At 46.7% G+C, this 17,140-nt stretch overlaps 1 protein-coding gene across 2 annotated transcripts in view; it reads right to left on the reverse strand.

Moving 5' to 3' along the window:
• The window catches only part of LOC142311485 (alanyl-tRNA editing protein Aarsd1-B-like), a 130,834-nt gene extending 115,770 nt beyond the window's left edge, over nt 1-15,064 (reverse strand). Inside the window, exons 1-5 of one of the 2 annotated variants that reach the window (XM_075349961.1) lie at nt 14,963-15,064; nt 4,927-5,040; nt 2,493-2,559; nt 621-719; nt 241-330 (exon numbers count right to left, since the gene is read on the reverse strand). In XM_075349961.1, the coding sequence (XP_075206076.1) occupies nt 241-330; nt 621-719; nt 2,493-2,559; nt 4,927-5,040; nt 14,963-14,967 (375 nt within the window). In that variant the 5' untranslated portion in view covers nt 14,968-15,064. The remainder of the gene's footprint in view (nt 1-240; nt 331-620; nt 720-2,492; nt 2,560-4,926; nt 5,041-14,962) is intronic. The other variant, XM_075349960.1, reaches the window with a different exon arrangement.
• Nucleotides 15,065-17,140: the final 2,076 nt, after the last annotated feature.

Genomic DNA, 17,140 nt, shown 5'->3' on the forward strand with positions numbered 1-17,140 from the left:
TTTATACATTGAATAGATTTACATTGTTAATGTGAAAGATTGATTACAATGACGACGAGGCATCTGTTTCTAAGGCATCTTTGATGAGATCATGGATCCGTACAGTAATGGAGCCTAACAGATCCCATTGAATTATTGGAATTCAGCAAGAATATTGGAAAGGATGGACCATAAGCCCCAGTGTGATTAGAGCCTCGTCAGCTCATACAATGTAATCCCACTTTGTGCTACATGACTTACATCCATGTAATGTTCTGCTAATGCCACCTCTCCTTCCTCTTCTGTATCCCAGTCTCTCCAGTTGTCAAAGTCCACAGACAACCAGGCAGGCTGCAGACAAAAGACCAGAAAACAGTCATTAGACATTAATAATGCTAGTAGCTTTTTCTATATATCTATGGCAGAATATCCAACTGGAAAGATTCAATTTTGGCTAGGGAACGTGTAATAAGCCTACATACTGGTACTACTCCATATGCTGCTGAATAGGAAAGGGTCTTACATTGACATGATTGCACCGCAGTGCTCATACTACTACTGTAGTCCTAGCCTCATAGTTCAGAAGAGTCTTACTGTGCCCCTACATTACCAAAACATGATTATTGCCAGTCAGATGCCACCTTGTGATTTTCCTTGGTTAGTCTTGGCCAAGCTACTTTCTCCTTCCACTTTCTGAGAAAACAGGTAATTGACCGGTCTGAGCGTTTCTCTCTGGAATCCTAAATAAAGAAAAGCAGATCACTATATTGCTTAAAACAGAATCAATAAAGGTTGGTGGAGTTCTTTGGGCCAAAAAGTCTATGGGACACTGTCACAGGGTATGTACAGCTGTAGCAGGGGCTCCTAGGCTGACCCTAAGGCTGGGGCCCCTGCGCTGTCTCTTATCTCAAAGGTAGGCTCGATGGTAGCCAGGTTCGAGCCCCCAGCCTGACCCTGTCTCCTGTCAAAGCCCTGATGCTACACTCCCCCACCCTGGGAGCGGCCCGGAAACCCAGTAACCAAAACTCCACAAATAGGCACAGACAAGGGTAAATGAAAACTCACACACGCTGCACTTAAGCACGAAGGGGGTCAGTATGTGAACCGGGGAGTAAAGCAAAATGGGTAGGAAATAACTACACAACTGGAGGACTCACACACGCAAAACCACAACTTGTAGATCACCACATAGCAGGATAACCATAGGAACCAAAGAGCAAAACTATATCCGGCACTCAACCTCAGTATCCAGACCCTAATAAAGGATGAAGGCAGCTGGTGATCATTAGCCTGAGCTCCCAGCAGATGATCACAAGCCAGCAGTATATAACTCCTGCTGAACTGGAGAGCAGTGAAGCCACAACCAGCCAAAGTCTGTGACAGGCTGTACAACTAAGTGATCCCAGGCTGTTTGTCAGACTCAGCAGTGTGAACTGACTCCGACACCACCATGACCCCCAGCGAGTGAAATGCTAAACACCGCAAAACAGACACAGATTTCACTTGACCCCTTATCACCGGTACACATGGGAGCTTACCATATAACACATGGCACTCTCCACCGATCAGAATCATAGAATGAGTCATACCAGAGGCTCCCTTAAACTGCAAAGAAGCAGCCTTATGCTTATACAGGCCACCTCTCTGCCTCTTCAAGGCTGCCTAAGATCTCCAAATGGCCATCATGGAGGCCCCCTAGGTCCCTAAAATCGTGAAAGCCCCACACACTTAATCCCACTGTTTGTTGTACATTTGAATCTCATGTAATAACTGCATACAGAGTTATATGGGTTGAAAAAAGACACAAGTCCTTGAAGGTCAACCTTTCTTCACCAGAAATACATTCTCCTTTGCCAAATATTTAAATACTCGATTAAAGCTATGCTTATGTGTTTTTTAAAGTAATTTCACAGGACACATGAGGGATAAGAGATTTATTTAATAATGTATACAGATTATATTGTGGAATTTAAAAATAGGAATTGTATTGCATTAATAGTCTATTTTGAAGCTTCAAGCAGATCTGTTACTTGATTTCACAAAACAAAAGGCATAAATTATCAAAGCTAACCTATTCCCCATATTGAAAAATTAGTATGTACAGTATTACTCATACATAGTCACCCTACCTTGTGCCCTCCGTTTGCTCCAGCTGCTTCCTCCACTCAGTTTGACCTTCCATGCCTCCTTCGAGGATGATGGCCAGGGTGGCATCGGGAGCCCAATAGAACATCTTAACCATACGTTTCCTGATTAGAGCACAGGAATGGCAGGAGACATGTGGGTTAGGTTACTGTACTCCCCATGCCACCGATGTCATCATCTTGGAAAGAAAAAGAATGGAAAGCCAAACTATAGCTACTGATGGACTCATAGGCTTAAATCAATATTTGGTAGGGAAAATTTCACAAAGGATTATACAGTCATTTTTTAAAAATGTATGCAAATCGTACTTTGAAATCTAGTCGCAGGAGAGCGTTAGTACTCTCTCGTTAGTCATAGCGCCTCCTTACCTTTGGTTGTATTCTGTCATACACCACAATCTCATTATATATTTGAATGTTATCTTCATTTAGACAACTGTATAGAAAAGGGAGAAGAAAATCTTCTAGTTATTCATAGATTTTATGTACAATGTATTTCTTCACTTTACGCTTACTGCTATAGAGGATCAGCATTGCTTTCAATGGAAATTGTGGCCAAAAAACATGTAAGGCCTCAGTCAGATGTCACATATGAAAAAAAAATGGTCCGTGTGTCATCAGTTTTGGATCCGAGTTTCATCAGTGTTTGATCAGGTTTTACAGCAATGTTTTGCACATATGGATGAATAAATAAAAAAGCTTCTAATGTAGATTATGATGGTAATCATGGACAGCACACAGACTGCACACTGACGCCATCCATGTGCCATCATGATTTTTACGCTCCTATAAACTTGGGAGGATTTTGATCCGTGTCTCCATATTTTTTTTTCTTTTAGACACACAGTCCGCAAAAAGATAAGACTTGTGAAGAGCCCAAAGATTATAATGATTTAATGGTTACTTGATCTACCATGGATAGAACGCATATGTGAAAAATGGACATCTGAATGAGGCCAAATGCCTATTTGGTACTAGTTGACCATCTACAACTTGTTCAGTAAAGTACCTGACACCTGTCTGATTAACTAGATTTTATATCCAATGAGTTTACCAAAGATGGACCAGAGAAAGGAGTTTTAGCACCTATTATGAACCATATAAATTACTATAACATGGTACATCAGCCACCAGGGCCCAGTGTAAGTGCTACTTCTTTAGTCCTCTAGCTATGGCACACTTTTGCTTTTATATATCCACTGGAGATGAATAAAACTAATTTCACTGCTTCTTTCTGGGGGTCAATCTCTGATCTGGCAAAAACACTTTGGAACTCAATGCGCCCCCTATCTCCTCAAGCAGCACTTCTGCATTACTGGGAAAACTCTGATATAGACAGTAATATAAGTAGAGGTATTCCAAGACTTATGCACACTATTTTATTGCTGTCCAAAAAGTTGATCCTTAAATATTGGATAACATTCTCCACCCCTTCTATCTCAGAACTTATAACTCAACTTAAGCATTATATGGAGATTGAGCAGGGAGATGCACTTACAAATAAGGAAGCGCAGGCGGGTAGATTTCTACTAAAATGGAAACAGTTTGTGGTGAAATATTGCAATAAGGAGAAAAAAGAAAAAATAGTGCAACCTTTTACCTCAACTGCATGGTACATTATGGAAGACCTAAAGAATAACCAAGGTGACCTCCGAATAGGTAACTAAACTGTGAACGTGACTAAAGCTAGGGTCACACATAGCGACGCAGCAGCGATCACGACGACGATCTGACCTTTTCAGGATCGCTACTGTGTCGTTACATGGTCGCTGGTGAGCTGTCAAACAGGCAGATCTCACCAGCGACCAGTCACCAGCCCCAGCCAGCAGTGACACGTGGAAGCAATGCTGCGCTTGGTAAATATCGGGTAACCAAGAAAAATGCTTCGCTGGTTACCCGATATTTACCTTGGTTACCAGCGCACACCGCTTAGCGCTGGCTCCCTGCACTCGTAGCCAAAGTACACATCGGGTTAATAAGCAAACCTTTGCTTATTTACCCAATGTGTACTCTGGCTACGCATGCAGGGAGCAGGGAGCCGGCACTGGCAGCCTGAGAGCGGCGGACGCTAGAAACCAAGGTAAATATCGGGTAACCAAGCAAAGCACTTCGCTTGGTTACTCGATGTTTACCTTGGTTACAGCTTACCGCAGGCTGCCAGAAGCCGTCTCCCTGCTCCCTGCACATTCAGTTCGTCACTCTCTCACTGTCACACACAGCGATGTGTGCTTCACAGTGGGAGAGCAACGTCAAAAAAATGGTCCAGGACATTCAGCAGCGACCGGCAACCTCACAGCAGGGGCCAGGTCGTTGCTGGATGTCACACACAGCGACATCGCTAGCAAGGTCGCTGCTACGTCACAGAAAATGGTGACTTAGCAGCGACGTCGTCGTCACTGTCGTTGTGTGTGACATGACCATTAGTGACTAAATGAAAAATCTAACCCCCCCCTTTTTTTTTTTTTTTACTTCTTTCTTTTTTAAATGAGATGGCTGTTATGTTTGTTTGGCTTATTGTTTTGTTGTTTTTTTTGTTTGTTTTTTTTGTGCGTGTGTTCTTACTCTTACTTGCACTTTTCATCATCCCAATAGTTGTTGTAGATTTATTGTGTCTACAAGTTATGTTTTCCCAGTCTGCGTACTGGATGAAAGATTATTACTATATTTTGCTGGGAATGCTATATTCATATATCATATTGTTTACTGTTTAATGGTTAAAATTTTCAATAAACATATATATTGAAAAAAAGAAACAACTAATTTCACATTTGTTGCTATTTTTCATTATTAATCTATTACCCACCTGAAAATGACCTTATGGTCTTCTATGTCCACTTTAACATTCTGGCTGTTCTCAACGCAAAATTCCAGAAACACGTACTTTGCCCGGTCATACCAAAGGACTTTGCCTGGTTGCCTTGAAATAAAATCCACTCAGAATATTAGGAATTTACAAAAATCACTCGTACCTTAATTTGACATGAGATCAGTAAACGTACTGTACTTGTACTTGTATTTGTATCTAAACGTAATCAGGAATCCAAAAAGAAAGTACACAGATGTAATATGGCATCACTGCTACCTGACATGACCATGACTCGCCTTCAGATGTGGATTAATCGTTGTATATGATGATGTGAGTTTGTGAACACAACCTATGGTGGTTTATTGAAAGTGCGAGAAAATTGGACTCAATTTGTAGATTGAAAAGTCGAGCAGAATGTGCATGTTTATTTCAAGGTGGAGAGGCAGACAAGGCTTATTTAATGGTAGAAGCAGGGGTGGACATATCATTAGTGCAACCTGTCTAGCCGCACAGGGGCCAAGAGGTCAGGGGCCCATTACCACCTCCAAAGCAGGAAGAATGGTGCATTATGCTGAGTTCTTCCGCTGCAAAGGGCCTGTATATTGTTCTTGCACGGGGCCCTTTTCTGTCTGTGCCCACCAGTGGGCTGAAGAATACCATCTGGCTTTCAATGTGCCCGATCCTTGTTTTCACAACTGCCAATGGAAAACAATTGGTAGGCCCCAGACACATTAGATTTATAGTGACTCCTATTCTTTGTGGGATCAGCTGATAATAATCTAATGGGTATACGGGGTTGTAGTTTGCTACATGGCCAAGAATTGAATGGCAAAACTGCAAATAGTTTACCCCAAGCTGAATTTGAGGTACAGGTAGAACACATGGATAATTGAGTTGTGTGCTTCACCTATACTTACTATGAAATTAAAACATTTCACAGTTACCAATGTGGTTTTTTCAACACCTTTCTTGGCCTCCATGTGTGAATCTAGCCTAAAACTTGGAAGGTTCACAAGGCACTTGGGCATGTATAAAACATCCCATAGCAGTCATGCTCCAGATCTAGGAATCTATGGAGGCAAACGGTTGTGTAGTCAACAGCACTGTTCATTGTAGCAGAGACACATCAGGAAAATGTACTCCAGAACATATAACATGAATGTAGTGCCCAAATGCAGCTCCAATCTAATTTAGTGTTATCTATACAGCTGCATGCAGGAAAAACTGAAGAGTGTACCTCCTGCTAAGGCTTTCTTTAGAGAGGTCTCTAAGATCAGTGGTAGTGGTTTTGTGGCGCCCTGGACAAGCCAGGGGCCACAGAGAACAACACCAACACACCCCACACTCCCGGTCAGGCACACCGAAGTCAGACATAAAACCCTTGTTGCCTTCCTCCAGGGGCTGATGATCACACCAGGGGGTGGGCCAGGCGGTTGGCTCCGCCCACCGAGGAGTTCACAGTCCTGGAGGCGGGAAAAGCAGTGAGTGTGTAGTTTGGAAGTGAAAGTGGAAGGAAGGGAAGTAGCAGTTGAGCAGACTGAAATTGGTCCAGGTGTGTGGCCCAGACGGATCAGCAAGGTTGGCAGACGGTGGTGACCGTCTGCAGGAGTGGCCTATCGGAGTTTACCGTAAGGACCGTGGACCGGCGGTACCGGACCGGTACACAAAGAAGTCAGCACCATCCGGCAGGGGCTTACGGACCCCGGCAAGGCTAGGAGTCGCCGTGAATTTGCCAAATCCGTTAGCGAAGGGAACCTCCTGGGTTTCCCAGCAGCCAAGTCCCAACAGAAGGCAACCGTCCAACCGAGAGAGGGAAACACAGTCACCGCCAAGGCTAAAGTTCCCAGGGCCAGAGCCTGCGGGCAAAAGGGGCTCCTCCAGCCCATATCCAAGCTGGGGAGCGGGTTACCGGTGGGAACCCATTGGAACCGTTACACTACGTAGGTGCAGGGAAAGGCAGTCACAATCAACCTGCCGGGAGAAACAACACCGCAGCCGTCTGTGGGACCCATCCATCCAGCCGTGTGTTTTACCGAGAACTGTGTCCTCATCATTGGTTGAGTGAGTACCACCGTGCCGTGCGGCACAGCGCTGCCCCCGCGACCCTGCACCTCACCAGGCCCTGTAACCCGCCTGCCATCCTTCCAGGGCCGGCTCCAGGTTTTTGTGGGCCCTGGGCGAAAGAGTCTCAGTGGGCCCCATCTACACATAGACATGCACAGATACATACAGGCATATGTTCGCATACTTATTTAAAGAGAAGTTCACAAAAACACATAAATAGACATAAATCTAGACACAGTCATATATACTGACATACATAGATACACATCATACAGCACACACACACACACACATTATTTTTATATATTTATCCTGTATATATATTTCTAATATTGGGAAGCCGGCAACAGCCTCACTCACCTCCCGGCTTGTCTAACAGACATGGCCGCACATAGAGCACACTAACACTGCTGTATATACATCACAAGAGAGGCTGGGGACAAACACATTACTGGGGGAATATATATTACTGAGGAAAGGGGTATACAGCAATGGGGGGCATACAGCTCTAGAGGAGGGCAGTGACTGAGGTGGGGGGGGACAAACAGCTGTGAGGTGGGGGGTGACATGCAGCTCTGGGGGTATACAGCTCTGAGGGGGTATACAGCACCTGGGTGGAGGGAACATACAGCTCTGGGGGGTATACAGCACCTGGGTGGAGGGGACATACAACTCTGGGGGGCATACAGCACCTGGGTGGAGGGGACATACAACTCTGGGGGTATAGTAGTTTGCAGCCCCCATATTGTGTTATGAAGCCCCCATTGTCCTCCATATAGTATTATGTAGCCCCCATATGCACTATGCAGCCCCCATATAACATTAAGCAGCCCCCATATAGAACAATGCAGACCTAGATAGCATGTAGTATATAGCCCACTTATAGCACAATGCAGACCCAGATAGCAATAGGCACCCTCATGTAGTATACAGCCCACATATAGCACAATGCAGACACATATAGCATTAGGCACCCTCATGTAGTATACAGCCCCTAAATACCACAGTGCAGAGCCAGATAGCATTAGGCACCCTCATGTAGTATATAGCCCCTATATACCACAGTGCAGAGCCAGATAGCATTAAGCACCCTCATGTAGTGCAGAGCCCCTATATAGTACATTGCAGAGCCAGATAGCATTAGGCACCCTCATGTAGTATACAGCCCCTATATACCACAGTGCAGAGCCAGATAGCATTAGGCACCCTCATATAGTACACAGCACCTATATAGCACAGTACAGAGCCATATAGCATTAGGTATCCTCATGTAGTACACAGACCTATATAGTACAGTGCAGACCCAGACAGCACAGTGCAGAGCCAGATAGCATTAGGCACCCTCATGTAGCATACAGCTTGTATATAGCACAGCCTGTATATAGCACAGTGCAGAGCCAGATAGCAATAGGCACCCTCATGTAGCATACAGCTTGTATATAGGCTATATACAAGCTGTATGCTGCATGAGGGTGCCTATTGCTATCTGGCTCTGCACTGTGCTATATACAGGCTGTGCTATATAACATAGCACAGCCTGTATACAGCACAGTGCAGAGCCAGATAGCAGTAGGCACCCTCATGTAGAATACAGTGATTAATACTCAGTGGCGTAACTAGAGTTTGATGGGCCCTGGTGCAAAATTTGGACCGGGGCCCCCCTCCACGTACACCGACACTTAGGGTACGGAATAATGACACTGACACTTGGGGTACAGGATAATGACGCTGACACTTGGCTCTTACCCTCAGCACCCAGGTTTGCCATGATCTGAAATCCCTCTATCAGTACCCTGCTTTCCCATGTTCTGATATCCATCTTGTCCTCAGCACCCAGCTTCCCCATGCTCTGCTATACATCTTTCCCTCAGCACCCAGCTTTCCCATATCAGAGCATGGGAAAGCTGGGTGCTGAGAGAAGATGTACAGCAGAGCATGGGAAAGCTGGGTGCTGAGAGATGTACAGCAGAGCATGGGAAAGCTGGGTGCTGGGGGAAAGAGCCTTTTTCCCTCAGGACAAAACATTTCCATCCCATACTTGTATCTTTGTCTCCCCTTGTATATAGATCTCCAAATACTATAATGGCCCCCACAAAGCCTTCCGTATAATATAAAGGGTCCCACATAACCCTTGATATGTTAGAATGCACCCCCATAGTTCTCCATGTATTACAATGCATTTCCCCAAAGTTCTCCATGTATTATAATTCACCCCATAGTTCTCCATATATTATACTGCACCACATAGGCCTCCATATATTATACTGCACCACATAGGCCTCCAGTTTTATAACGCACACCCATAGTCCATGTATAAGGTAGCCTCCATATTCCTCCATATATTATAATGTAGCCCCCATAGTCCTATATGTATTATAATGTAACGCCATAAATCATCATATTGTATTATGCAGCCCCATACTCCTCCATGTATAATGCACCCCTATATTCCATGTATAAGGTGTCTTTCATTTTGTATTATGCAGCCCCATACTCCTCCATGTATAATGCACCCCTATATTCCATGTATAACGTGTCCTTCATGTTTATTATGTAGTCCCATAGACCTCCATATATCATGCAGCCAGCACCCCCAGGCCTCCATGTGTCATGCAGACAGCAAAATAAAAAAACAAGTACCTCTCTTCTCCTTCCGACCCCTGCGACCGCGGTAGTTACTCCCCTGCCCCCATATCTCACACACCCTGCTCCCCATACAGCCTGCACCCCCATATCACACACACACTACACCCCCATATCTCACACACCCTGCTCCCCATACAGCCTGCACCCCTATATCACACACACACTACACCCCCATATCTCACACACCCTGCTCCCCATACAGCCTGCACCCTCCAGATCACACACACTACACCCCCATATGTCACACACCCTGCTCCCCATACAGCCTGCACCCCCATATCACACACTACACCCCCATATCTCACACACCCTGCTCCCCATACAGCCTGCACCCCCCAGATCACACATACTACACCCCCATATCTCACACACCCTGCTCCCCATACAGCCTGCACCCCCATATCATACACACTACACCCCCCACATCTCACACAGCCTGCACCCCCCAGATCACACACACTACACCCCCATATCTCACACACCCTGCTCCCCATATCTCACACAGCCTGTACCCCAACTTACCCCTCTCAAACATTCTGCACCCCTTCACATCCTTCTATCACAGTCTGCAGCCCTCACATGCCACTCACCCTGCAGCCCCGGCCTTTCCCCTCATGTCCCCTCTTTTCTTATTACCAGTCATGTGTCCAAATCTCCTTCAGGATTCAGTATCTTTGCTTTCTGCCGGCATCCTGTGTCTCCTCCCACACAGTCACATGGGCGTGACATCATCACAGGTCCTGCAGGATGGATTATTCCGTCTTCTGTGCAGGTCAGGAGCACTCCTGCAGCTCAGAAACGGTTGGTGGGCCTCTCCAGGTCAGGGGCCCCTCTATTGACACTGGGCTCCCCTGACTCACAGGCCGGCCCCCTGACGGTCGCATTGTCGGCCACTACACAGCGGCACTACACATAGGGGCCCGGTAGCCGGCTCTGCAGAGCGGCTGCCGGGCCCCTATGTGTACTAGTGCCGCTGTGTAGTGGCCGGCCTGTGAGTCAGGGGAGCCCAGTGTCAGTAGAGGGGCGGCTTACTCGTTCCCCCACTGATCCGGTCTCCTCGGCGTGTCGTCCATTGCTGTTGCTCGCTCTGACCTCTCAGCAGGCCCGCAGTGATGACGTCACCGAGCTCTGCTGCAGAGCTGTCAGAAGAACGCCGACAGTCACAGCGGGGAGAATGATAAGAGAGCGCGCCGCTCACTCCCTCATCATTGCTCTCAATTGTATCGGCACCTGCGATGCCGATGCAATTGAAAGCGCGATCCTCGGCGGGGGGCGGTGACAGCGCGGCCACCGGGCCCCCCTGAGTAGCGGTGCGCCACTCCTGCCACCGCGAGTGGGCCCCCCGGCAGCTCAGGGCCCCGGCATTTGACCGGGTTTGCCGGGTGCTGGCGCCGGCCCTGCATCCTTCCCTACCCCATCACCGGGCCCCGGGACAACCAACCCCCTACCCACAGAGGGGAGAACTAACAACGAAGCTGCTCCCTGTCACCGCTCCCGGGATCCCCGTCCAGAGCAGCGGTGATGTCACCAATATCACCACAACCGTGGGTGGCGTCACGGACAATAACCAAATCCCCACAATCAATCCCCACCCTTTTCACTCATGGGCGAGGAGCGCCGCTCGAGTCCCCGGGATCCGGCCCACCGCTCAAGTCACCGCCGAGCAGCAGCAGCCGCAGCAGCAGCGGCCGGACCCGAGCAGTGGGAGAGCGCAGCGTCCCCTCCTCCGCCCTCGACAGTTTCAAAGGGGTAATCCCATCTCGTATATTTATGGCCTATCCACAGACTATGCTATAAACCTATAATAAGCATGGATCTTACCAATGGGACCTGCATCTGTTCTGAGAACGTGGCCATGTTGTGCGCTGCTTTCAATGGAGAGAATTGTCTTATGAATGAATGGGAATTTCAGCCATCTCTACTGAAGGCAACACACATTAGGGTCATGTTCTTAGATGCTTATCTTGTTAATAGGACCCACAACTTATACATTTATGGCATATCCTGCCGCTCCCATGTTACTTAGCAGTAGGTCTAAACTGACTATGACCCGCAACACACATCCGTTTTTTTTGTACATGTGCGATACGTATTTGCACGTACCGGAGACACGGAGACACATGTTATTCAATGGTAGATGGTACACACACGTAAAATCACACGGAACGTGTGTCCGTGTGGTAAGTACGTGTGTGCGCTTTTCTACACGGACGACATGTCCGTTTTTGGCCAGCAGCACGCAGGCACGGACCCGCTTTAGTCTATGGATCCGTGCCTGCACGGACTGCACACGGTGTATGTCCGTGTTCAGCACGTATCGTCCGTGTCCGTTTTTAATCACAAAATCTGAAACACTTGTTACCAATCTATCAGGTCAATTGATGGCAAACAACAACACCAGGATCTCATGATGAATGATTAACAACGTTAATTGGGTAAGAATGCGGGCCTTTAAAAACGGACAGCACACGGACAGCACACGTACGTATTTTATGTCAATACGGACATTCCACACGCACACACGGCTGACATACGCCATCACACGGATGCCATACGTACCGGAGAAACGCCCCTAAAAAACGGAACACGGACCCGAAAAACGGACCGTGAGACACGTACGTTTTTTTTGCGGAAGTGTGTTTTAGGCCTATAGGCGTAAAGTGTCACCCCAGATATTCTTTGGCAGTTGTAATGTTCGAAATGGCTACTTCTAAATTATTAGTTCCCATGATAGTGATGTTTTCTCTATGTCTTTCTATTGTGTTACATGTACTTTTCTTTATAATTCTCACAAGGTAAAATAAATAATTATTATTGTAAGATCATTTAGATCATTAACGTGTCTACTGCCAAACTATACATGATGAATCGATGTATTCATGTCCAATGTAGATAAGGTGGTCAGGAGCTAAGCCTCGCGCAGCATTCTATCTTTGAAAAACATTGGGACTTTTAAGCAAAACCCATTTTATAATATTTTCATCTGATCTATTATAGCTTTCATAAACCAAACACAAAAATATTCCAGGACCAGGATGAAAAAAGTAATTGCCGAGGACATCACGTCATAACCCTCAGGGCCGGCTCCAGGTTTTTGTGGGCCCCGGGCGGAAGAGTCCCAGTGGGCCCCATCCACACACAGACACCGATACGAACATATACATATTTAAAGACAAACTCACAAAAATACATATAAACAGACAAATATATACAGTCATATACACTTACAGACACACACACACACACACACAAGTCTGCTGCATACAGACAAACACACACAACTCTGCTACATACAAACACATACAGCTCTGCTACATACAGACAAACACACACACAAACTCTGCTACATACAGACAAACACATACAACTCTGCTACATACAGACAAACACATACAACTCTGCTACATACAGACAAACACATACAAGTCTGCTACATACAGACAAACACATACAACTCTGCTACATACAGACAAACACATACAACTCTGCTACATACAGACAAACACATACAACTCTGCTACATACAGACAAACACATACAACTCTGCTACATACAGACAAACACATACAACTCTGCTACATACAAACACATACAACTCTGCTACATTCAGACAAATGCACACAACTCTGCTACATTCAGACAAACACAACTCTGCTACATACAGACAAACACATACAACTCTGCTACATAGAAACACATACAACTCTGCTACATACAGACAAACACATACAACTCTGCTACATAGAAACACATACAACTCTGCTACATACAGACAAACACACACAACTCTGCTACATACAGACAAACACACACAACTCTGCTACATACAGACAAACACATACAACTCTGCTACATACAAACACATACAACTCTGCTACATACAGACAAACACATACAACTGTGCTACATACAAACACATACAACTCTGCTACATACAGACAAACACATACAACTCTGCTACATACAGACAAACACACACAACTCTGCTACATACAGACAAACACATACAACTCTGCTACATACAAACACATACAACTCTGCTACATACAGACAAACACATACAACTCTGCTACATACAGACAAACACATACAAGTCTGCTACATACAGACAAACACATACAACTCTGCTACATACAGACAAACACATACAACTCTGCTACATACAGACAAACACATACAACTCTGCTACATACAGACAAACACACACAACTCTGCTACATACAAACACATACAACTCTGCTACATACAGACAAACACATACAACTCTGCTAGATACAAACACATACAACTCTGCTACATACAGACAAACACATACAACTCTGCTACATACAAACACATACAACTCTGCTACATACAGACAAACACATACAACTCTGCTACATACAGACAAACACACACAACTCTGCTACATACAGACAAACACATACAACTCTGCTACATGCAGACAAACACACACAACTCTGCTACATACAGACAAACACATACAACTCTGCTACATTCAGACAAACACATACAACTCTGCTACATTCAGACAAATGCACACAACTCTGCTGCTCTGTGGGGCCCACACCCGCGGCTTGGCGGGGACAGCACCAGCGGCACTGGCAGCACCCGCGGCTCGGCAGGGCCCACACCCGCGGCTCGGCGGGTACAGCACCCGCGGCACTGGCAGCACCCGCGGCTCGGCAGGGCCCACACCCGCGGCTCGGCGGGGCCCGCACCAGCGGCTCGGCGGGGCCCACACCCGCGGCTCGGCGGGGCCCGCACCCGCGGCTCGGCGGGGCCCGCACCCGCGGCTCGGCGGGGCCAGCACCAGCGGCTCGGCGGGGCCCACACCCGCGGAATCGGCGGGTGGGGGCATTGGCAGGGGCCAGGGCATACATCCAGGGGGTAGAAGCAGCTCACCGGGGCCTATAATGGGGAGGCGGGGAGGGCACTTACCCGATTAGGTCACGGTGGAGAGGGGGCCCACACAGCGCCGGACAGAAGCTCGCCTCCTTCATCTGTGGGACTGAGAAGGCGGTAGCTCCGCCCACAGATGAAATTCAAACGAGGATGTCTGCGCGCCTTAAAGTGACGGCGCCGCAGATTGCTGCCGAGGACTGCGGTCCCCGGAACTCGGCCGGGGACCGCAGAACTGTAAAGGCGAGTGGGCCCCGGCCAAGGGACAGGAGAACTGACGAGGCCGAGTGGGCCCCCCCGGCTCTCCAGGGCCCCGGCATTTGCCCGGGTTTGCCGGGTGCTGACGCCGGCCCTGATAACCCTCATCCCTGCCCCATGATGATGATGATAATGATGACGCTGGGCTTCAATCTGTCCTTACCTCATGGTAGTGCTGTGAAATGCTCCTGGAAGATGGTTCAGCTCCTGTTGTAGATGAGGGACTGCACAGCCCTTGTGACCACAACCAAAAGTCTTACTATTTTTAGGAACAGCTGCTGGGTGCCTTATCTGCTCCCTCCCCCTTAGGAAACATTAGAATGGTCTGTCGCTGTATTAAGAAAGATTCTTCTATCTTCTAGAGTGTTCCATAGGTCCTTCAGTTAAACTAAGAGTCTGGAAATAATGTGACCCAAAAAACAACCCTCTAAAAACTCAATACTTTATTAATAATCTGCTAAAATCTCAGGCAAACACAGATACAAAACAGAAAAAGAGCTGTGTAAAGTATACACGTAGAGTACCTTAGTAGAAGAAGACTATTGTAGGGCTTGGGATAGAGTGTTATCCTGTGAGGATTATAGTGCCATGCCATTGATAACTCCATGTAGGTTCCAAAGGAAATCTATCACGCCAAGCAAATTCCCCAGACGTATTCAACAAATCCCGATGCGTTTCACCCTTTCTTTGGGGTACACCAGGAGTGAAAGGACCTCAAAATATATGAAAAAGTCCTTGTAGTAACTGACCGCCTGGTTATGTTGTTGCCATGCTGGAAAGATCTCTAATCCATAAATCCACGTAGAGCACATGAAGGAGTCCTATATGGGCTCCCTTATTAAGAATCAATCTGGAAATCACCCACATAGGAAACACGGTCTAAGACGAGGAAGCCATAGGTGGAAAATGGATTTATATGAAATGTTTCAAGACACGACCTTGCTAGGTGGTAAAATAGGCCTAAGACACACGGCATGAAAATCGGAGCGAGTGGAATGCGATAAAACATTGCATTCCACTCGGACCAATATTCGCCTGTGTGTCAGCACCAATGAGCGATTATTTTCTCAGCCCTAATCGGACCGAGAAAACAATTGCAGCATGCTGCGACTGTAATGCATTCCTGGTTTATCTCGCACCCATTCAAGTTTATGGGGAGAGAGAAAAATCGCACTGCACTCGCAGTACACCGGTATGCCGCGAGTGCAGAGCGAGAATGGCAATAGCCGGCTATGGAGGAGAGAGGGAGATAAATCCCTCCATCCCCTCCGCAGCGCCGGCCCTCTGCTCTTCAGCGCCGGCCCGCCCCTCCTCAGCGTCGGCCCGCCCCTCTTTAGTGCCGGCCGTCCCCCGCAGTGACACTCGCATGACACTCGGCTCCCGTTGTGCCAGCGTGAGCAGAGTCTCGTGCGAGGATCTCATTAGTCCCTCGTGTGGCTACGGCCATACTGTGAGAATTGGGCACTTCTCATTTGCTTTTTTTTCCTTATTTGTCTTGCGGTATTCATTGTCGTTGTTTGCTCCGTATTCTTCAAAATGGCACACGATTCAGAAATGTTCTTCAGTTTTGTCATTTACATTCTTTGCACTGTTTTAGAGGAAAAAAAAATCTCGTTCTGTTAAAATATCACAAAATTTGGGCAAAAATTCAGACGTAGATAAAATCACTTGGAGGGAAATAGGGGAATGGAATACATTTATATAAAAATGTTGCAACTTTTTAAAATCATCTTAAAACATTTGTTAGCCCCATCGACACCATGAATATGAAAAAAAAAAAATAAAAAAAAGAATAAAGTGCAAATGAAAATCAGGCAAAAAATGCCAAAAAATAGAAAAGTAGACTGGACAGTTAAAGCAGCACTGCAGCACTTTTTTTTTCTCAGTGCTTGAGTGGTGCTTTTAATCTAAGCTCCCTGACCATGGTAATTTACTCACCCTCATCATGGGATCTTCACTTTTTGCCGATGCTGCTCTGATCTAGTGGGGCCATCTTGTTACCGCTCTGACAGGCCGGAAGTCAAAAGCTATATCACAAGCTTTCAAATCAAATCTATGAGAGCCAGAGCAAGGCTCTCTTAGACTTATATTGCAGAGTGACCTCCGATTCACGCCGTGAAACACTGGTCACAAACTGCCAGAGATTGATGGGAGCAACGCTGATAGAGGATGAAGATGCTCGATGGTAAGTATAAGACAGGGGTCAGGGGACTTAGGGGTACTTTGTGTAGTACCGATGCTAGCGATGCCGAGCGCGATAGTACCCACCCCCGTCGCACATGCGATATCTTGTGATAGCTGCCGTAGCGAACATTATCGCTACGGCAGCTTCACACACACT

Source organism: Anomaloglossus baeobatrachus, chromosome 5, assembly GCF_048569485.1.
Source record: "Anomaloglossus baeobatrachus isolate aAnoBae1 chromosome 5, aAnoBae1.hap1, whole genome shotgun sequence".
NCBI lineage: Eukaryota > Metazoa > Chordata > Amphibia > Anura > Aromobatidae > Anomaloglossus > Anomaloglossus baeobatrachus.